The sequence below is a fragment of the Plectropomus leopardus genome, chromosome 7, assembly GCF_026936395.1.
Source record: "Plectropomus leopardus strain MGB_pleo_1.0 chromosome 7, ASM2693639v1, whole genome shotgun sequence".
NCBI lineage: Eukaryota > Metazoa > Chordata > Actinopteri > Perciformes > Serranidae > Plectropomus > Plectropomus leopardus.
In genome coordinates, this window is record NC_142182.1 from 33969281 (window position 1) to 33992070 (window position 22790).

The 22790-nt window shown below is 37.7% G+C and overlaps 2 protein-coding genes across 3 annotated transcripts; both read right to left on the reverse strand.

Moving 5' to 3' along the window:
• Window positions 1–201: 201 nt before the first annotated feature.
• Window positions 202–6683, reverse strand: LOC121949842 (annexin A2-A-like). Its single transcript, XM_042495634.2, has 13 exons — window positions 6529–6683; window positions 5838–5895; window positions 5632–5725; window positions 3590–3684; window positions 3364–3477; window positions 2640–2730; window positions 2373–2452; window positions 2230–2289; window positions 1407–1500; window positions 1200–1295; window positions 956–1014; window positions 572–694; window positions 202–476 (listed from the first exon to the last, which is right to left on the reverse strand). Exons 2-13 carry the CDS (start codon window positions 5883–5885, stop codon window positions 417–419), a joined length of 1014 nt encoding a protein of 337 aa, XP_042351568.1. The 5' UTR covers window positions 5886–5895; window positions 6529–6683; the 3' UTR covers window positions 202–416.
• Window positions 6684–6899: 216 nt separating this feature from the next.
• ice2 (interactor of little elongator complex ELL subunit 2) lies at window positions 6900–22538 on the reverse strand. Of its 2 annotated transcripts, none has more exons than XM_042495630.2 (15): window positions 22380–22538; window positions 20203–20304; window positions 19735–20086; window positions 19529–19648; window positions 19303–19437; window positions 18483–18599; window positions 18007–18166; window positions 16600–16781; window positions 15725–16508; window positions 14079–14251; window positions 13847–13976; window positions 10997–11081; window positions 10709–10759; window positions 7991–8234; window positions 6900–7373 (listed from the first exon to the last, which is right to left on the reverse strand). In XM_042495630.2, the coding sequence occupies exons 1-15, from the start codon at window positions 22391–22393 to the stop codon at window positions 7224–7226; spliced, it is 2799 nt and encodes a 932-aa protein (XP_042351564.2). In that variant the 5' UTR covers window positions 22394–22538; the 3' UTR covers window positions 6900–7223. The 2 variants fall into 2 exon arrangements, with proteins under 2 accessions (XP_042351564.2, XP_042351563.2); XM_042495629.2 differs by having other exon boundaries at window positions 15725–16511.
• Window positions 22539–22790: the final 252 nt, after the last annotated feature.

Here is a 22790-nt window from a genome sequence, read left to right on the forward strand (position 1 = left end):
GAGATCAAATATTTTATTTTTATAAAATTTAAGATCTGCATCTCATCTGCAGATTTCAGATATGATGAGGCCTAAGACACAGAGGAGCTGAAGCGCTCTGCACTTGCCTTTAATACGACTATAGCGCCCTCTAATGGTTATCTATGCAAACATCAAATGAGAGCAAACTAGATGGAATGCAAGGAAAGTGAGGGATAATACTCCAATGAAGTAACTTTAATTGCTGTTTTGGTATAACAAAAATATGCTGTAATACAGATATCTGGTTTATCATAAAGATAAATGTATCTTCTTGAATGCTGCATTAAAATGTGTGCAGGGAAAATATGACGAATGGGCTTTTGTTGCAGAGTTTGTTCCAAGTGTGATATTCATAAGCCCACCTCTCCAGTGCACCTTTCCAGGCGTTTTCATTTTTACTGCTCTGGTCCGCACAGGCCGAGCAGCACTTTCTGGTAGTCTCCTTTGGTGTGTTCCTGCAGAAACAGAGCAGGTTAGAGGATTTGCATGATAGAACAAGCCATACTGTAATTCAGTAACAGGCCAGGGGCAGACGTTATATTTCACTTACCATGATAGTCCTCTGCAGAGACTCTCCAAAGGTGGCTTTGTATTCGGAGCAGATCTTCTTGAGGTCCACCTCGCAGCGTGACACAATAATTCTGGTCACTATCTTCTCTTTGGCTCCTTTACTCTGAGCAGACAAGCACAAGTCAGCACTTACTTTATAGTTGCACATGCTTCAAACTTTAACTCCAGCAGCTGATGCAATGCTGCTGTAAGATAACTTCTGCCAACTTTGGATTCTGTGTTCCTGCAGCAAAATTGCACTTTCACAAGCAGATGTACTTCTTACATCTGTTCCACCCAAAAAAAGAAAAGAAAGAAAAAAAAAGTCTGGCCCTTAAAAATAGCCACATTTCAAAAAGAAGAAAGAGAAGAGCACTGAAACTACCTTCATGGCTTCATTCAGTCTTTTGGCAAAGTACAGCTGTTTGTTTTCAAAGCAATCAACTGAAAAGCAAAAGAAAAAACAAATTAATATCAACAATAACATCTTGTATTTGACTGATGATTTCTTTTGTTACTTTAAAGTGATTCACACAACGAAACCTCGTCCAAACGGTGCACACGTACTTCAAACAATTAATAAACATGGTCAAATACTAATATAAATTACTGATAACAGATATGCGTACCTAGCACCAGGAAGGACCTTTGCAAGTCTCCTTTCACTTCCTTCACAATGCTTTCCTGCATGTCGTAGGGGCTGTAACTCTTGTACCTCTGAAACACTAACAGGCAGAGAGACACCTTTAACTGACTGTTCATGAGAACACTTTACAATTTATTAAGGAGATTATAAAACCTACACAATGAAACCAAAAGAAAACAGGGTGTCTTACCTTTTTGCAGGTGGGGTACGCTTCTCTCAGACATGATGGAGATCCAGGTCGCCACATCAGTCCCCTTTATATTTACGCCAGCCTCAAAGAGTGCCTGTGTGGAATCAGCAACATACCAATAAACACTGCCGTGCTTTCTACTTAATGGAAAGAGGGTGGTGTCATTCCTATTCAATATTAAGGTACCAAAATTGAGTATTATTATCTAATGTATGCACAATTTCATCAACTGCACAAAGTTTTACCCAGTAACAGGGTTTTCAAACTTGGGATATTTGGCATTTTGCAGACTCTCTGTATCAATGTTTTATTTTAGTAAAACCTGATAAAATTAATTAATTAAAAAGTGCAAAGAAAGTGTCGCATGGGAGGAACCTTTACTTTGTAAAACCGCAGGGAAATACTTTTTTTAATTCCTTTTTTATTTTTACTTTATAAAAAAAAGTTGTTGGAAACTTGCTGTACATGATGTTGAAGGTCTCAGTTTTGATTAGACATTTTGTAAAAGCATTTAAACAAAGTTTTGTGTTACAGTTTGCCCAAATTCTAAATATTGACTTATATTGTTATTTATATTGTAAATGCATATTAGTTCCAAAAAATGGTTATCAGTCTCATTAACTACTAATAATCATTATCGGTATTGGCTTTGAAAAACTAATATCGGTCGACCCCGATTAGAAAGTCACTTGGACATTTAGGTTTTTCATTGTTGGACTGCAAGAACTCAAAATTTGTATTGAGATATCTTATATTTATTATGATTTCAAGTTATTAATTTTGATTAACTTTTATGCAGACAAAGTGAAAATGGACATCTTACTCTGGCATCCTGATCAATCTTCTCATAGTCTACCATAGCTGATGGCTCTTCTCTCTTGGTCTGCGCAGGAAAATGACATGACTCAGTTCACTTTGAACATTTTTTCTGTTGTGTACATAAAGCCAGACACTAACAAATCTCACCTGCACCAGAGCCAAGAGCAGCTTAGCAAAGTTCCCAGAGGTGTCACCTTGCACATCTTTGTCCAGATCCTTCTTGAACACTGTGGAAAATAAAGTTTTTTAAGGAATTTAACTTTGTCTACATAAACAGAGCAGTCACATAACTGTGTGGACAAAGAGAGCATAGGTTGTGCAATAGTGTTATAGTGCATGAAAAGCAGGTGAGGCATTATATTTTACAATGCATTTCCAGCCAATTATATGAAAACACTGGTGTTTTGGACTTACATTCCTTGTAGACCTTCTTGATCTCCACCAGCTCAGCATTGCTGCGGGAGCACAAAACTTCAATCAGTGTTTCTTCATCCGTTCCTAACCCCTGAAACAGACACAAATCTTTATTATTTTAATACACGTAATTGTAAGATATACACAATTACACAGACACCTTTTACAAGCATTTAAATCTTTGAAACGTGAGCAAATTGGTTTGACTTCAAAAACACGGGTAGTAAAAGGTGACAAGACAATGACCTGAAAAACAGCTGAGAGAGAACAAGAGAAAAAGAAAAAGAATCACTGGAGATTTATCCAAACAAGAGGGAAAAATAAAGGCTATTTTCATAATTAGCAAAATTATATAATTAAAATGGATTTACACAAATATATATTAAATTTTATTGGTATTATCATATTTTAACACTTTTAATGCTTTAAAAAAAATGATTTGGTTGGTTTTTTAAAATTCTTTTTTCATGCTAATTTTCAGGTTATTTTCTTGCAGGCCTTACTTTTTCTAACTTTTTTCCCCCTCATTTTTGGGTCATCTCTGAAGTTGCTAATTTTCTTCTTTCCATTGTTTTTTTTATGAAAAAAAAAGCCAATTTGCTCCTCTTTCAAATGGTTTAAAGTTTAGATTTGTGTAGCAAAAAAAGGCAAGTTTTGTCATTTGTCCAGTGGAGGTCAGTGAAACCCTGTAATTGAAGCCACTAATGCAAATTGCGTTTTTTACCTTGATAGATCCTCTGATCACTGAGGCATCATACTGGGTCGTGCTCTTCATCAGTCCGAGGATCACAGTTTCCAGAGAGCCAGACAGCGCTCCCTTCAGGGCAGAGATCATGTCCTGAAAATACAACAGTATTACCTGAATGTACTGAGTGTCCTTTACTGTCAAATCCACCACATCATCAGAGCTGTAAGGCATTTTGGATTTTGTCTGTTGAGGCCTACTTTACCTTCTTTACCCTCTTTTCATACGCAAAAGCTATGTCTCTCCTTTGTGCGTAGGTTCGCTTTGTCAGGACATCAATGATGGTCTGTTCATCCACCCCTGATGTTAGAGAGAAAATCAGACATACATGAAATACATCATTTGAGACAACAATTCAACTCCTATATCTAGTACATAAATCTACATGTAACACAGCTGACTCTATATGGTGAAACAAAGAAGAGAATATTAAGAACTAGATTAAAAAGTGATGTATGACTGGGCTGATGAATGGTTTACACATTAAAGCTGTAGTTGCTAACTTTTATAAAAATAACTATCATAATTGCTAAAACCATCCCCACAGTAGCACGTGTGATAGATGATCTGTGAAAAAAAAATCATGTTTCTCTGCCTTCTAATGGTGCTTCTAACCACCATTAGAAGGCATTGGATATTGGATACTGGATAAATATGAATCCAGATTCTGTATTTGCATTGCCTATTTCTCCCCTCAAATGTTTTTATTAACATATACCCAGCTACCAGGTAACGTTCTCACAACTTTGGCTAACGTTACCTTCAAGTTAATATTCAATAATATTTTAAAGAAAACATATTAATCTAATATTCATATGCTTAAAGCATGTTTATAATCTAAAATAATGTCCTTTTAAGTTTAAATGCTGACTAAGACGTAACGTTACAACTGCAACATTCTAAGGATGTTTTGGTGATGTTGGGAGGGGAAAGATCATACAATGTTCTTTTATAAAACATTCCCACAATGTTACATTTTTTATGAAAGTGTAATGAAGTGTGATATGTTAAAAAAACAAACAAACAAAAAAAAAACATTTTTTGTTGTTTATATTGAGTGTTGCCCTAACTTTAAGAACATTCTGGGATCTAAAAGAAAACTGGCCACAGAAAACATTACTAAAACATTGCATTGATTGCATTGTACCATTCTAATTACGTTTTTGGAACCAATAATTGCTAGCTGGGTGTTGATGTATTGTTAAGTAGTAAAACGAGAAAGTTTGTGACCCTTTGCCTTTGTCGAAACGGTTGAGCTGAAAACTAAATACAGTCCATCTGCTGGAGAGAACTTCATCATGTAACAACTAAACCGTACACTAACATATGTTTCTGATAACATTTGAGGCAAGAAATAGGAAATGCAGAATCTTGCATATCTGATCAGCGTTGCTGAGTTTAACCACAACGCAGGAGAAGCGATTAACATGATTAACAGCTGAGTTAGAGACTCCTTGGCTCAGATTGGCTGTTTTCCATGAGCCATGGTAGATTCTCTCCAATGGCATTGGAAGCATAACGAGTGGGAGGAGGAACATGATTTTTTACTGTGTGTATGTAGTGACAGTTTCAGGAAATATGAAAAGTTATTTTTATAAAGTTATAAAGTTACAATTTTTTTAAAGGGTGTTTCAAATTTGGTTAGGACAAAGATTTTGGCTGATTTATTTGTGATAAATCTTACAACTTTTACTGTTTAGTGCCAGAAGAAATGTATTAATTCTTGAGCTAGCTGCTTTGACAACAACATGAATCTATCTTTTACAGTAAAAATTTGAGCCATGAGAAATTCTGTGGGCTAAAATGTCCCATGCCGTGGGCCTGCAAATGCCAGATCAGGTTTGGAGTCATGTAACAAAATAATGTGGGTGGATTTAAGTGTATTTACACAGCACAAATATAAGAAGGGCTGTTAAGTCATAAGCTTGCATTAACGCATGACATGGTCACAAGGTATTTCCCCTTCTCATCACTACAGAAACATCACTCCACACAAACATATTCTTCACAACAAAATGGTGGACTGTTGAGGAGTTGGCGGTCAGACTGTTGCCAATAGCTCTGAGTCAGTGGCCAGAACAGAGCTCTGGCAGCACTGAGGCACAGACTTGGAGGTGTTCCCAGCATGGTCAAAACCTTTTAAGCCACAGACGGTGCTGACTCACAAATACCAGCTACTCATCTGTAGAGACAAGAACTGATTTAAAAAAAAAAAACTGGAGCAGAGAGTACAGTTCTTCAACTTGCCTTTGGTTTTGAGAGCAGTGTCTATTCTGGCAGCATCTCTGTCAGGGTCAAAGTCCACAGTGGGTACCACAGTGGGGAATGTGGGTTCACTGGTCTGAGGATCCAAAGCATATAAGAGTGAGATAAAATAGATGCTATCTTAAAAATATCTATGTATCTAAGGTACTGCATGAATTGTATGAAAGAAAGGAGACATATGACATTACCCCAATGTTGAGACACAGCTGTCCCAGAAACTCTGATACCATAGTCATCTTGTTTCTCCTGAAAAGGTGACAGAAGAATCAACACTTTACACATTTCTTGTTGTAACCCTATCACTGATGCATCTGGGCTGAATGCAATGTTTGTTAAAATCACTTGAGCCACTAATGCATTCTAAACAGAGGCAGAAAAACTTCAAATTAAGTCATTGCTTCTGGTACATCTGAATCACGAAAATCACTGCAAGAGACTTTATTTTAAAAAATAGATGTTTCTTTGTTTTCACTACTTTGCTTTATTCACAGTCAAATAGTTATACACTACGGACAATCCACAAACTCTGTCAAGTCCTTGTTCAGTCTGACACACATCCTTAAGCAACCCCAAAGAGACACACCCTGGAAAAAGTGCTACTGTACTCAAGTGTGGTAAAACAACTGAAGACATTTACCATGCAAGAAAACAGGTTAGAGAGCTCACAGTGGAGCGCAGGAATTCATTCTTTCTTAAGGAGGAATTCTCAAGGAAAGAATCAACAGAACATGTTTGAGCAAACTGAATGGAAAAAGTGAGGAAATCATTTTGGCATGACTGCAAGCTGGAAAATTTCCCTAAACATTGCAGTGTTAAGTTAAGTTAATCTCAGTCACATTTTCAGTTTAAGTCCATGTTAAAATATAAAAGTGAACTCACCTAAGTTGTAAAAGTTGAGATGATGCAGAAATACGTCCAGGCAATGTTCAAGTGGAACGGGTGTGGAGGTTTAACTTTTCTGTCATAGAAAAAGGCTTCCCCTTTCACCTCCCCTGACTCTGATTCCTCCTCCTCTTTCCATACACTTGCGACTCCACCCTACTCCACCAGAAGCCACTGGAGGCTCAGAGTTTAAAAGCCACTCACACTCACACTCACACTCACACTCACACTCACACTCACTCTCACACACACACACACACACACACACACACACACACACACACACACACACACACACACACACACACACACACACACACACTACTCAAAATCACTAGAGCATTGCTGCCTTCAGGAGATTTTCAAGGTTATGGTTAATCTTAACTTCAAACAGTCCAAACAAACAGTTGGACAAAGTTTATTTATCTGTTTTCACAAAACATTACAAAATTAAAAATATATATTCAAAAAAGTCTTCCAACAAAATAAAAACGTAAGGAGAACATTCAGTGAACTATCAAAGTGCTTCAGCATTCACATTTAAATTAAGAGTCGTGATATATTTCCAATATAAAATCATATTGTCAATGCTTTCCTTTCTTTCCTTACTTTCCTTCGCTTGCTTTCCACAGCAGTACAGATCCAGCTCCTCATCTCACTTCCTCTTATGAAATGAAAAGAATGGCATTTTTCTATATGGACTTCTGAATGAGCTTTTTGATATATTTGTTACGCCTGGCCGCACGTTTTTTTTGTTTCCTCTTCTTGTTGCCTGCGTTTGAGTTGTTATTGGACTGTCCAGCTCCGTGGGCGTTGGACTGCGATGAGCCACCTTTCTCTGTCTGGTAGGATAAATGAAGGTAAAAAGAGAATATCTGTAAATAACTGGGGCTAAATTCAAGTAGTTTAAAACATTATACCCTCCAATGATTTACTTGTTATCCTCAGAGCACAAACATCAGTGGCAAAAGTTGACAATCCAAATGATCAGATGAAAACGTACTGAGAGTATTTTTCCTTTGCTGTGTGGCAAGTTAAAAGGTGTGTTTGGGTCTTTGCTATGTGGTATGTTACACAGGCATCCGATGAATGTCTCAGAGTCTACACTGCTAACCCTGCTGAGCTGCTGCTGATACTGCTATGCTCTCTATTGTCCCTGATGTTAGTTTTGGGCTTATTGAGGAAAACTATGCAGCTGTGTGCTGGTTTAGCCTGTCTGATAAGAAAACGGCAGAAGGCTTTGCACTCACCACATCTGCAAGGGAGACTGCATTTCATTTATCTGGGATTTTTGAGAATCCCTGTGTGTGTGGGTGTGGACATCTTCTGCATTAGCCACTACACACTTCCTCCTATTTTATCTCACTTTCATTTCTTGTCTTGTCATGACCTCCAGCGCTACTAATTTTTTTTTCACAGGGCCATCTATCAATGTAAAAGAAGTAAATCAAGTGCAAACCTTTATAAATGGTTTTGGTGGGAAGGTGCAGGGGGCACGGCCATGCTTCTGATGGAAGGGCAGGACCACAGCGGGATCAACAGGTATCCAGGGCAGGAGGCCGGAGGCGGGGGGCTGTGGGACAGAGCTGTGGACCTGCTGCAGATTATATGCCCCCCGACTCACTTTCCCATTAGCTGCTTTTAATAAGGTCACAAATGGTTCCCCTGCTTTGTGCGCAATCAGGTACTGGCCTTCCTCTAACCTACAAAAACCAAATGAAGTCATTGAGGGTGTGTTGGGGTCAAAACCCACACACTGAAACATGTTTAGGCATTCTGAGGGGCTTTCTGCCAAATGACTGGTGCAGACGTGAGCAGAGCCTTAAGAAAGCAGAAGGTGACACATACAGTCTGCTGTTGAGTAACTGATTGTGTAACCCTCTGAAACAAACAGGGCCAAGGCTGTCAGACATGAATGTACTATTATCTTATCATCTTAGACAGAACATGAAGTCAGATGTGCACTGACAACTCTGCAGATGTGGCCTAACTACACAATAGAGTTAAAAGGGGAACACCACCTAAAACAAGAATTCCTATAAGTTATTTCCATGTCCTGATTTCAGTCAATATTTGTTAACACCAGTTTCTCTCTCTTTTGCTGAAGCCTGCCCTGATGAGACAAAATATTTTTTACAGATTGCTGTGTCTTAAAAAATGTTGCTCGGCAACCCCTGAATTCTTAGCTTAACCACTATTTTACTGAGAATCAGGCTCACAGATCTGTACCTTAAAATCTGCATAAGAATGGACAAGCAGAGGGCACCTGTTCTGACTCTGTTTGAGGGTGAGAGGCTGTTCCCATATTATATGCCAGACACAACCCTGTGGGTATATAAGACCCTCAGAAAGAGGAGAAATCACGGGAAGTGGTCCATGAGCCTCACCTTTTAGGATGAGTCTGGGACTTTTTGACAGTCTGCTGTCACTTGCCAGGCTTATTCACAAATCTTAAATCATTAAAAAGTAGTTGAGGTTGCAATGTGTTCAGATATTTTTGGCAGCTCGCCTTAAAAGTGAGCTAAAGTTAGCTAAACACAAACCATGTACTCTGCTCTGTTAACTTGATATTGCCATCATAAAAGGATCGCTTTCTGATTCATCTAATTGGATAAAGGGAAAAAACGCATGTGACGTCAGGGACTTTTTCCACTCTGAGGTAAAGTGTTTTTCAATTCGGCATTCAGTGCATTCCGATAAAGTGCAAGGTGGTGGTGCATAGATCAGAAAAATGCAAGGCGCTCAGCAAAATCCGAGTTCATTTTTGGACATTTACTCTCAACATCTACAAATAAAAAAAACAAAACACTTATTTGGATTACAGAGTTTAGCTGCTAGAAAAGCAAGGAGAGGAAATGGCTTTAGCCAGATGCTCCATCTGTAGACAGCTGGTATGATACCAGTTATAAAATCTTTGTAATGGAAAGAATTACCTTTTCAATGAAGTTTCAGGAAACTAAGTTCTAACTAACTATATTTATATTTGTATTTCTATTTATTTACCTTAAATGCTAAACACCCCATATATATATATATATATATATATATATATGGTTTGGTTTGGTTCTTGTTTGTGCTGCTGTTTCTACAGTGAAAAAAAGGAAAAATGGTTTCCTCTGTTAAAAATACTTAATTAAAAACAACTGTATAAGTGTTGCTAAGAAGTGAACCCAAATAAACAAAATGTAAAAAAAAAGAAAAAGCTCATGCTATCAAGAGCTTGTTATCCTTAGACAGTTTTTACAGAAAATTATACTTAAATTGAATTCACAATGTCTTCTTAATTCTTGACATGTGTAAGTATAATCTTTTCTGTTCTTATCTCTGCATTGTGTTCATTGTATTTCTTGGATTTTTTGTTTGATTTTTTTTGTTCACTGACTGGTTACTTTTTCTATCCAGTGTGCTCCTTGTCGTCATTTATCTTTTGTTTTATTTTTGTGTTTCATGTGAGTGTAGTCCTTTTTTACTCGTCACCCTTGTAAATCAAGCAGAGGTCCATTTGTATAAGCCTGTGTCTTCTTGACCTCTCCTAATACATTTTTTTTACTATCTAGATGTTATGCAGTTGTATGTGTGCAAATGAAAACTTTCTCTGTCTGATCACAGCATGACTTTTTGAAACCACAGAGTATTAGTTTTCTTTTCTGAACCCAAATTATTTTTTTGTAGTGTCCTCAGTTGTGAAATAGAAAATGTACCCACAGACTCGGAACATTCCTCTGGGTGTCCTCAGTGTCATCTAGAAAATCTTTCCCAATTCATTGTCTTTGGAGCAGCTCCAGACTTTTCACGTGATTGCTTCACAAATTTGAGTTTTAGCACTTAAAGTTTTTTGGAGAGTTGAGTAAAAATAACATGCATGTGTGTTCAAAATGGGCATAGTTTCCCTTGAGAAAAAGATCCACCCCTCCTCAAATTCTAAACTATGCATTTGATCAAACCACATTCATCTATATATGTTTTTGGTTGTTTTTACAGTTTTCACACACGAAATACGTTATGTGCTCAAATAAGGTAAAAAAACAAAACAAACAAAAAAAAAACAATCTGCCAGCCTGTAAACAGTCTTACAAGATAATATATTTGCAAAAAATGGGACTAAATGCAGGTAGAGGAGCTTAGCACTAATAACCTGCAAACAAATACATGAAGAAGAATGGCCTCAACAACTTACCCAGTTAGCTTTTTCAGTAGGTGGTGCAGGATATTCAGTGATTTGGATGGCCTGTGGATGGAAAAGAAATGTCATCAAGTTTCAGTCTGTCTACTTTGGAAGGAATTAAAATTTCAACACCAAAAGATGACAAAACCATCAGCGACGACCGTAACTGTTGTTGAAAAACCTTGGATTATTGATAAACTGACTGTATTTGGAGACAACAACATCTTAAATCATATAATCACACAGGGGTGATGAGGTTAATCCTCGTCATCTGCACACATCTGTTATAATGACACTCACTTGAACCCGCAGGAGATGTTCTGTTTCCAGTCGTCAGGCAGCTTTCTCAGCAGAGCTACTTTTGATGTGTGCGCATTGATGTGAGCTACAGAGACAGAACAGGAGGGCGAGAGATACACTGAGAAAAAGAACAAGAGCTAATGAGCGTGCACATCAAGAGCTGCACTTCATCATCAATGCCATTCCTGGTGCTTACAAAGTAATTAGTCCATGTTGATTTGCCAGCATTGTTACAAGCTTGAGTGGGTGGTAAGAAATGCTTGTTGGTCCTGTCTCCTTTCATGCCTCCCACTCCAGCATGTAATGCCAGCTTATTTCTACAGTGACTTCCTTCAATTATGGACTGTTTTAGAGCTTGCAGCCAAAGCCATAAATACACAACAGAGGACTGCCACATGATAATCACATGATGAACTAGGAACCACTAAGCAAAGACGGAAGACTTTTATCAGCTGCAACTGTTGCATAATATCATTAAGTGGGAGGTATTTTATATTGTTTCATATAGCTTGAATGTTATCACTGCTTTCTCACTGGCTATTTCTTTTCTTATTCAACAGAGAAAGAAAGATCAAACACTTTTTAAACTCAAACATCCTCTTTCAAATCATCTAGGGTTGCAGATGCCTGATAGTTACTGATAGTTTTTTGTTTTGTTTTTTTTAATCGCAATACTTCCTTATATCACTGTCTTAACTGCAATATATGGTGCAGTATTACAGCTACAGCACTCCCCTACGCAATATTCAAATGTGCAATATTCTTCCAACTCTTGAATGTAGGCCATATTTAACATGTTACACATTGTATATATTGCATATATCCCTATTATTATTCTTGCTTACATTTATCTTGTTGTTCATTGTTGCTGCTTTGCACACATATTTATATTTTTAACTTACATACTAGTTTTATATATTTGACACACCACACACTTAGCACATTATCCATATTATATATGAAATATTCACACATTAGTGCTAATTGTCTATTGTTTACAGTATTTCTTATATTTATATTTTACACACTTATAATATTAATAACTTTACACACTTACATATTCAGCATACTATGCATACTTTGTTTTAAATATTTACATATTTACATACTGTGCTAATTTTTTACTCTTATTGTATTTCTATTTTATATTTTGACATGCTTGCGCTGATACTTATTTTCTTCATGCTATAATTCTCCATGCTTGCATCAGAGCGACTGTAACAAACCACAATTTAGCTTTGCGCCTAAACTAGCTACCCTATTACCCACGACCTATAACACACAATCAAATAGACACTTGAGATTAAATAACACCAACATACGTAGTATCCAGAAATCATCATCACATATATGTATATGAAAAAAATGCCAAAGAAAACAAAATGTATGCATTTAATCGAATACTTTATTATGACATATTTATAGCTCATGTAGAATGAGCATTTATTTTATAACATATTCTTTATAGATTGCTATTGACCATTTTATTAAATAATAATTCACAGGGTGCATACTACTGTGAAAATATTTGGTATTTCAATCTGTGGTGTCAAATTATTGAATAGTTTTAAGGTAGCGTTAAAGCAATGTTCAAAAATGAACCAATTTAAAAATATGTACAAGAATATGATTTTCGTTAGGTACATGAGCAAAGAAGAGGTTTGACAGTCACCAGGTGTTTACAGGGATTACTGTATAATTATTTATTTTGTACCATTTTGAAGTATTATTTCCTTCTTCTATGGCTTTTTTTTCTGTAAATAACATTGTAAATATGTTTACATATAGTTATGCACAGTTTATCTAGTTTAACAAAATTCAATCTATACAAATATGGAAGGGGGTCAATTATTTTTCCATCACTGATGGAGATGGGGTGGGAAATTTGCACTACTTCCAACTCCTTTTCAGATATGTTTGTGTATGTTAATGTGTTCATTCTCACCTTTCATTTTTTGACATGTTCGAGAACATTTTTTAATTTCATTCATTCATTCATGTTAGAGATGGGTTTGCCTTTCTAGCTAATGACAATCCTTTAGATTTGTTGTGACTTCTCTAAACACAGGCATATTACTAAGGTGGCAACCTGAACTAGCACAGGGGCTTGTTTTCTGCTTGACATACTGTTGGAGGGCACACTCTCTCTATGGGTCCCAGTGCAACTGCCCTGCCTGCAGTCTATATTTACACCCCTGGCTTCATGTATGGACAGTGAAGCTGATGATCCCGCCCAGTATGTATAGGATATAATTTAGGGACTACTTTCTGCTAAAGCTCTACACCAGACAGAAAAGGTTAGATGATGATGTGCACTCCCAGTTAACACCTACACGAGTCAACAAATCAATGCATGTTGTAGAGAAAAAGGATTGAGTGTTTCCCTGAATCTGGGGCTACCGGTAAGCAGAACATGTGAGAGAGAGAAAATATGCATGAAGGGAATTCAATTATGGGAAGTTCAAAACATCATTTAGCTGAGCTCTGCACACTGCATTCATTGTAATTCCCCACAATCACAGTGTGGCTGTAGTTATGGCAACAAAGTAAACTTAATCACTACACAGTCACAGCAGGATGGTGAGTCATCTAAAGACTATTCAAATGGTTAGTGGGAGGATCTGCCATGTGGACTCTACTGAACCCTCTGAGGGAGGGAGAAGAGAAAATTCTCTTTTTTTATCCACATAAATATTACTTTGACTTATTTTCTTGGCAACTCTGTTGAAAATTAAAGAGTAAAGGGAAACTCTGCATTATATTAGATCTGAAAGCATTTTGGGAACTGTCCTGTTTTTCCACTGAATTTAGAAAGAGCAAGATTGCAGGTCAAAGTGATAAAAGTTTTACCAATGTATGATGCAGTGCTGGAGTGGAGCAATGTCTCAGTCCACAGCTGGCAGGCCTCACTGCTGCTGAGACACTCAACGCCATAACTCAACTGGTACTCCAGCTTTGGCAACACATGCACTGGCACTAACTATTAGGGCAGAAAACAAAGGACAGAAAGAGGTGTTGTTGTGTTATACTTCATTTATGCTGTTAAAGAAACTGGAGGATGTGTTTAAACCAACTTGTATACCTGGTTTTGGCTGGTTTGGCCCACTTTTCTGGTATGGGTCAGTAAGACAGAGCTGCGCACCATGAGCAGCAAGTCCTGCAGACTGTAGAGCTTGTAGAGCAGGTTGCCTTCCTCTGGAGCTTTGTAATCTTGTTCATCTTCCGCACCAGCCTGCAGGTCCTGTGACAGTATCTCTGCATGGGGGAAATAATATTAATTATAGGTACTGTAAAACTTCAAATAAAAGCCTGTCCCAATTAAACACAAATTTTGACAAATGACGGCCTGTCTCAATTAGAAGCCCGGTCTGGTTACCATGCAATACATTTTTATAGAAGTTCTTTGGATGTATAAAACTGGGTAGTTAGCTGGAGATAACCATAGTTAGCTGCTTAGATCATGCCTACAAATATAAATGTTTAAAATTTGGTCAATATGGAAATGCTACACACGTTGAGCTCAGTAAGATTCTCCACAATCCAGTCATTTAGTTAGTTTTACTGAAACAGTGAGCATCAAATAAGATGGTATTAGCAGCATAGTAAACAAAAAAGAAATTAGTAAATGTAGAGGACTATTTTTTTTTTAAGCCAGGGGAAAAATGTCCAAAAAACTATATTCATTATAATCATCATTATATATTTAAAATCATTAGAGTATAAATTTTTTTCAGGTCATTACTTACTTTGGATTTTTTAGTTTTACTTTCTCAGTTTGTTTGTTTGTTTGTTTGTTTGACTGGATTGGTGTTTTTTGGCAAATTTTCAGGTAATTTTCTTGTACTTTTTACAGATTTTTTTTGCCAACCTCTGGGTCATTTCTTCTTTTCTTGTTCATTACCTCCTTCCCACATTTTTGAATAAAATGAAGCAAATTTGCTCAGGTAATCTTTGCTGAGCAAGTTTTGTGTGAAAGGAATTAAAAGCCGGCTCCATATACACATCTGTACCAAATAAAAGCCTGTTGAGTTCAGTAATTTAAGCAAATAATAGCCCAGGCTATTCATTTAAATTTTACAGCACACACTGTATTATATGAGACCTATTGCCCTCTAATGGCATTTGCTAATATCTACCGCAGCTAACAGAAAACAACAAATCAGAGTCAAGAGGTCTGTTACGCAGCTGTTAATTACTGCTCATGAACTACTGTCAAACTACCAAACTTAACAGCGTATCAAATATGAATCAAGATTTTGGTATTGCATTGCCTATTATTCAAATGTTTTCAGAAACATATATTAAATGCCCTGAGTGCCACAGGTTTGTGACTCGGCCGTCATGTTGAAAGCATGAAACAAAGTACCAAAAAGTACACTAAAATGTTTTTGAAAACATTTGAAGTAAGCAATAAGCAATGAAGTAACAGAATCTTGATTCGCGTTTAATCAGTGCCGCCTAGTTTGACAGTTTGACCACTGGTCATGAGCAGCGACTGGCATGACTGACAGCTGTATTCGAGACTCCTTGGCTCGGTTGTTTTTCAACCATGTGGGGCGATGCCATTGGAAGCACTTTGAGAGGGCAGAGGATTTTTTTCCACAGATCATCTGTCTCATGTACATCTTTTTGAATATATCGAAAGTTTCAGCAATTACTAAATGTTATTTTCTAAAAGTTACAAACTACAGCTTTAATCCACAGATTGAAAATCAATCTGACACTTACTTCTGTGCTCTGTAGTAGTAACGTTGCCCGCTGGTGCAGAATCCTGAGGAGAAGCGCAGGTCTCTCCAGCCTGGCTTCTCTCCAAATACGAGGACACGCAGGGTTTGACCAGAGACACTGGATGGGAGTGAACTGAGGGTCCAGTAGCTCGGTTGGGTGAGGTTGTCTCCTGGGATACAGTGGAGCTTTTGGTTGTGTCACTGGCAGAGCTGAACATGGCTGTCTGCATGCGCAGGATGTCACTCAGCTGGTCGCCACACACCTTTGCTCTTTTGGGTTGTCGCTTCTGCTTTGTAACTTTTTGAGGGGAAGAGGACTCTGGATTTCCAGGTGCAGACTTGGAGACAGGGGTAGCTGGGGGGTCTGGGGGGCTTGGTGTGGTTTTAGGCTTACATTGTGTTGTTGGTGTTTTAGTCGGAGAGTCGTCAATGACCAGCTTCTCCTCATCTGAGTCTCCAACAAAAGGTAGGTCTTTGTTACTTTCCTGAGAAGAGTCTGGTCTCTTTTGTTCAGTTTTTGGTGTAATGGTTTCATTCACAACCGGCTGGGTTCTCTCCTCTGTTACATCATCCATATCTGTCAAGGAGGTGTTCATCTCTTCTTGTGAACTGCTGCTGGTGTTTACTAGATTCTCAGTAGACCTTCTAGTCTCACTTAAAGGTGGAGATCTTGAAGATTTTTTACTTTTAACACACGTCTCTCCAAAAGTCTCCAGGTCAGTGAGGTCCACCTCAAAGTCAAGACCATCGTTTTCAAAAGGTACCAACTTTCTTTGTGGGCTCTCCTGCTAATACAGCAGAAAACAAAGAATTAGTGTTCCAACAGTGTTACATGATATCATGCATTAGACTGTGTGTATTTGTGTGATTACATACCGGTGAGATTTGCTGCTCATCCTCAAGAAGCTCGGTCATCAAATGGAACACATTTTTCCTTTCGTTCCTCTTGAAAGAAAGCTTCAAACTCTCCTCGTGGTAGATATGACTCCTCTCTCTCACGGTCATTTCTGTCCTTAGAAAAGGTGAGTCTATGTACACAGTCTTCTTCTGACTGCTGCCTGTAAGTAAGACAAATACATTAAAAGATGAGTGAAACAGTGCCACCATGAGGCTATTTGAAGTCAGTACACACTATGATTTATCTTCAATTTCTTGCTGCATTTCTTTTTCAAGCATGATTAACAAAGTCTCAAACCTTTAACACAATATCAGAAAACTATCTTGCAAAGCTTTAATATGTACTGCCAAGCTGAAAGTTTTTTTAATGCAATAACCTTGTAGCATATGTAAATATAGTGCTTATATCTTTGTATTCTAAAACAATAACTTCAAAAAATCATACTATAGCCAAGTAGAAATCCTATTCTTTCATATTCTGCAGCAATTTAGCACACTAAAATCCCATGAGTAGATTTTATTGTTGCTCTGAAAAACTGAAAATCACAGATAGATTTTTTTATTGTTGCTCTGAAAAGTTAAAAATCACTTATTAAAAAGAAAAATAAATAAAAAAAAACTAACATTGTAACTCCTCATGTAGGTTTTTTACTAACTTCTCTGAATACACACACTGCAAACTGTGTAATTCTTTGGCATCAATGTGGCCAGACTAATCTGGTGGTCTTATCTCACTGTTGTTTAGGTAACTGTATGTAAATTATTCTGAACACAAATATGTATTCTAAAATCTGACTTCAATATGATTAAATAGCATGATTATTTAAGGGCATTTTTTTTATTTTATATTTTAACTGAAAGAATAATGCAAGGCATATAAATCCCAGAGCACCCAAGCATTCTGCCATTTTTTTTCCATGTTACCCTCCTTAACCTCCTGCCCCCCCAAAAGAGACTGTAACAGAAATAAAAAACTTATGGGTTGCAATGACACGAAAATTGCCAATGCTTTACACACATACAATAAGAAAATAATGAAGACAAGAAGTGGGGGGAAAAAAGGAGAAAAAAAATCAAAAGCAAGAAACAAACTAACAAACAAGGAGGCTCAGTCATCACAACCAGGCAGGGAGGTCAAAGAATCAATTTCATTTAGGAGGTCTACACATTTTTTCAAAAGAATGAAGGGAACCTTCCAAGGAAAATCTAAGTTTGCAGGAATTTTTGCCATGATTTGACAGCATGTGAGCAGCCGCACAAAGAGAAGAGAAAGAGAAAAAAAGAGATGTATTGAGATGTGTTGTTGGAAGTAAAGGCTAAATAGACCCTTATTAAACTACCTTCCACCATAAACAAAGTTTGAATGGCCGAATGATGATACTTTACCTTTTCCTGGATTTGATTCAATCCGAACAGGCAGCTCCCATTGCTCTCTGAAGTCAGGGCCGTGGTTGTCTAACAGCCTGACCAGAGCATCTCGAGTCAGACACACATGAGGCTCATAATGAGCACTCAGGCTCTTCGCATTACTGTCACCGCTGATTGCCTGTGGAGAGAAAACAAGACAGGTTCACTCTACCAGAACATCTACAGTATCAGTCAAAGAAACACAGGTGACCACAAAACTGTCTACAATGAACTGGACTTTGACGGAGCTGTGTGTGAGCGGGCATCTTTGAGAAACACAATTAGCACTGGTTTTGCTGAGCAAGACATGAACACCCTCTGGTGTCTTTTTGTGAAAACTGCAAGAGCTGAAGCGGAGTTACAATAGACCTGCGGTCATGAATCCCATTCTAGCAGTAAAACATCTTTGCGACTTACTTTATTGGAGTAATTAAAAAAGCGAGACAATTGCTTACAGCGTGCATGTCCTTGGCTTTTTTAGCTGGAGGATTCTCTGATGAAACACTCTGATAATCCGATGCAAGCTGCGCATCAGCAGGCACTATCTTGTGGTCGGTAATATCCACACTGCCCTGGAGAAATAAAGGGTACAAATATGGAAATAGAGGAAGTGAATCAACAGCAAAAGACTGATTCTGCAATTCAACACTTCAAGTTTTGAAGGCTGAATAGAAAACTGGACGATGGCGTTTGTGAACAACCTTAGACTGTATAGAAAGATGGACAACATGACAGTTCCCCCAAAGTGTAGCTTTTCAATGTTGATCACCCTCTTGGTGTCTGTCTGCTGTATAGGTCATAAATCCCTCCCCTCCATGTTAATGGGACAAAATAAAAAACTCAAAGTACCCACCAAATAAATTTCTCATCACCTTGATGTTTGTTCAAGTGATCGTTTTTATGATATGTTCAGTTTTAATGAGTTATTCGATTCTAGAAAAAGGGTATTTTCTGCCATGATTGACAGTTGTGACAGCCAATACATACGCTTACATTCAATGGGGCTGCTCACAACTGGTTGGACGGGTGTTTTGGCGGGAATTCCCCAACTGCAGAGATCGCTACAGCACAGACTCTGGCTCTGCACCAGCGCAAGATGGCAGCGGTCGGATCCGGCACATTTTAGCTTTACTGAAGCACGGTGGGGATAAGTGAAGGCGCATCGTCCATCTTTATATACAGTCTATGTGAACAACATATATATGAAGTGGTAATCCCACACATCTATGAGTAAAACAGCTACTGAGTGACAGTAACACTTCAAAAGTACATTACCATGATCAACAGCTGTTTCTCAAAGGTCAGCGTCAGCCCTGGGTTGAACGTTCCACCTGTCAAACTAGTCATCTCATGGATCTGGTAGAGCTCAGGAAATGTCTTAATATGCTCCAAACACGCCTTGAAGTACTCCTGAAAAACAAAATAGGGCTTTACATTTTAATATCTATGAACATACATCTCGCAAAGCTGATGACAGGTGCAATCCTTGCAGTATTAGTACCTCTGAATACTGCATAGCTCCCTGTGATATGAAGTTGTAGTCGTCAGCACAGATTTTGGCCACATCTTGCAGGTACCTGGTGAACTGCATCACTTCATTGTTTACTTGTGCCTGCAAGCGCTGAAATATAAGAGCAGATTGTTTGAAGAATCATTGTTAAAAGGACTGACTTGATTAAAATACCACTGAGGAGAAAATGTGGGTACCTGTGGAGGATGCTTTGTTTTCTTATTCGTCAAAACGCCAAGATACGTGATCTGGTCTTTGCTGGACAGGCTGGACATACAGGGGTAGGGCAGTCTGGGTTCAGGATAAGCAGCGCTTGCCTCATTCTCAACCTGCATGAGCTTCTCCCTTGATTTTTTAGTCTCCATACATTCCTCTGCACCTCCCACAGCATCGTCTCCACACAGATCATCGCTATCACAGCTGTCCCAACAGGACTCGTCTTTGCTGATGCAACTGCTGTCTTTAAACTCTGCTGCTTCTCTTACAGAAGAGAAGCAGGAGGCTTTTGCAGCCTCAACATCACAGTCCTGTTTTATGTTCTCTGCAGGACTTGGAGAAGGAGAAAAAAATGGAGGATGAAAAACAAGCCAGATATACACTTAGTAGCTGGCCTTTTAAACACAACAACATTGCACCTGCACTGATCTGTCCATTTGCTTACATACCTTTGGAGAAAAGCCCATAATTCTCTGATATTAGGTGCGAGTGAATATTTGTCATAGAGATCTCTGGTAAAGAAAGGACCCTCAGGGACTGGAGGATCCTCCCTAAATTAAAGTAGAAAAGTAGATTGGAGGACGAGTGTTTTACCCAAACAGTCACAATTGGCTCTGCACTGCTTTTGTGCAAGAACAGACTTATATTTCTTTTGACATGCAAGACAGAAGAACCTAATCTGTGCCTTCAAGTTGTTGTTGTAGGATAGTGCACATTATAAATTACTATTGCTCTATGTAATGGATGACTCAAGTGTAGTCGCATTCTTCCATTTTCCAAAGTATACCACCACAGAGTTTAAGTCTGTCTAAAAGTGACGACTTAAACATAAAATTAAACTTCAGAAGCCTGCAACTCAATTTGAAATGTTAGTTATAAGAAAATAAAATACAAGATAAATTTGCTATTTCTGGTCTTGTCTAAACTCATCTTGCTCAGAGAAACAATGAAAGGCTCACTGCTCACTGCTCACTGCTCACTGGCAGAAACTGAATTTAACACTTAGGGACTGTTTGTCACATTTTACACACTTTTCATTCTTCATTTTTGGATAATTTTGGCTGTGTTCAAGCAAATGGCATACATTTGGGCAAGATTGTGTATTTTTGTTTGATCTTGGAATTTCCAGCTCAGCACCTACAATAAGTCTAATATCCACTGTGTAAACAAAGTTGTTACATTCATAATTTCAATTGTTACATTCTTACATTCATACTTAAAACACAAAAAAATTAAATGTTTTCAGTATACTACATACTAAGTAGATTACATTTTTGATAATCATAGCCTAGAATATGTCAATGATTAGCAGCAACATTGACTTTTATACATTAGTACTTTTTGTGTAATGTCAAATACTTACACTCATATCGCTCTCCACAAAAAATGCACTTTTCGAAATGAGACTATAAAAAATATTACACATTAATATCAATTTCTACTTTCACCAAGTTTATTTTATAAGCAATATCGGTCCTAATCCTAATCATGAAAATATTCATTAACTTTCAGAATTTTAAGCCTTTAAATGCCAGATTTTGTCATGATGTCATTAATTATTTCATAGGTTTCAAAACATCTTGCCAAAGGACTACAGTTGACAAATCAGCCTGATTGTTAACACTGGCACATTTGTAGAAATGTTGATTATGTGTTGTACTTCTAAATAAATTAATTTTTAAAAATGTAATTATGTTTTATTATGTATAAGAAAAATGTTTTCTCAAGATGTTAAATATGGAGAAAATATTTTCTCAACTTGCCAAATATGGTAAAATGACTAATTCCAAGGCAAAAGCCCAGAATGACACCCACATATAATACATGTTTTTATCCTTTGATGGCTGTGGGATCAAAAAGTGAAGCTTGAATGGGCTTCAACGGTGCATTTTTTTCCCCACTTAACAGTATGAATGTAAAAACACTACACTAATCGTAGAAGCTGAGCTGAAAAATCACAAGATAAAACAAAAATACACAATATAGCCAAAATGTATGCCATATGCATGAACACAGCCAAAATTATCCAAAAATTAAGAATAAAAAGCGCGTAAAATGCGCCAAACAGTCCCCAGGGGTTAATGTCTCTTAAACAGGCTCTAACTCTGTTTAAAGGTACAATCAAATTCACCCCTCAGCTAACTATGATATCGAATTTAAACGTTTCCATACTATTAACCGTGATAATCAAGTAACAAAACTAGCTTCAAACTTTCACGGATGTGGTAAAAAAAATGTTTCTAGCACCACACAGCTTCAAGTCAGCGAAAACACATAACGCTACAACTTCCTGTTTACCCTTCAAAACACAAGCTAACGTTAACGTTATCTTGACGTTATGATTCGTTAACGTTTTAGCGTTAAGTCACGACAACACATAGGTAAGAATGCGTCCTGCAGCAAATAATAATACGGATAATAACTACAACAAATGCAACATAACGCCCATGTTAAGCACGTTTATCAAACAAGTAGCTAATGCCTGGTTAGCATAACTAGCTGACAGTCAAAACACAACTCCGCTGTGCTAATTAGCTTGTTAGCTAACGTTAGCTTGTCCAAAGTTAATGTAGGTTAATTTGTCGAATCGTTTGGACCGATATGACTTTCTGAATATGCTACTTACCATACCAGCTCCATTATGGTCACTGGTAAGCGGTCCGCGGAAATGACAACATTTAAGCAACTGTAAACATATCGGTTAGCACCAGGTTAGCACGCTAACAAACGCCTGACAGGTGACTTCTTCTTCTTCTGATGAAATTCTGTTGACATTAAACCGCTTTGTGCGCTTTGCTGTCCCCTTCCGGACACTGACTAGAATCAATCTGTATTTGAATCCAGGTCCGTGAAACAAAAACAAACTTTGCAGCTTGACTTTGGTGTGCAGAATTTGTTCTGTAGTCCATCTAAAGAGAACTAAATGACACTCATTTGTGTTTCCACCAACAACATCTGGCCCCGCAGATCACAACATCTCAATGCAAGATTAAACAATACTCTTAAATTCAATTCTCCCCAAGTTTCGGCAAAATCT

What these genes read in the sequence shown, in the direction of transcription:
- ice2 (XM_042495629.2), bottom strand. An exon ending in TACTACTACAGAGCACAGAA is followed by an intron (nt 14,252 to 15,724) that starts GTAAGTGTCAGA and finishes TCCCCCATGCAG; the next exon opens with AGATACTGTCACAGGACCTG. An exon ending in AACATCTCCTGCGGGTTCAA is followed by an intron (nt 10,760 to 10,996) that starts GTGAGTGTCATT and finishes TTCCATCCACAG; the next exon opens with GCCATCCAAATCACTGAATA.
- LOC121949842 (XM_042495634.2), bottom strand. Translation starts at nt 5,885, where the DNA reads ATGACTATGGTATCAGAGTTTCTGGGACAGCTGTGTCTCAACATTGGG. An exon ending in AGCTGTGTCTCAACATTGGG is followed by an intron (nt 5,726 to 5,837) that starts GTAATGTCATAT and finishes TTGGATCCTCAG; the next exon opens with ACCAGTGAACCCACATTCCC. An exon ending in AAGGTCCTTCCTGGTGCTAG is followed by an intron (nt 1,015 to 1,199) that starts GTACGCATATCT and finishes TTTGCTTTTCAG; the next exon opens with TTGATTGCTTTGAAAACAAA.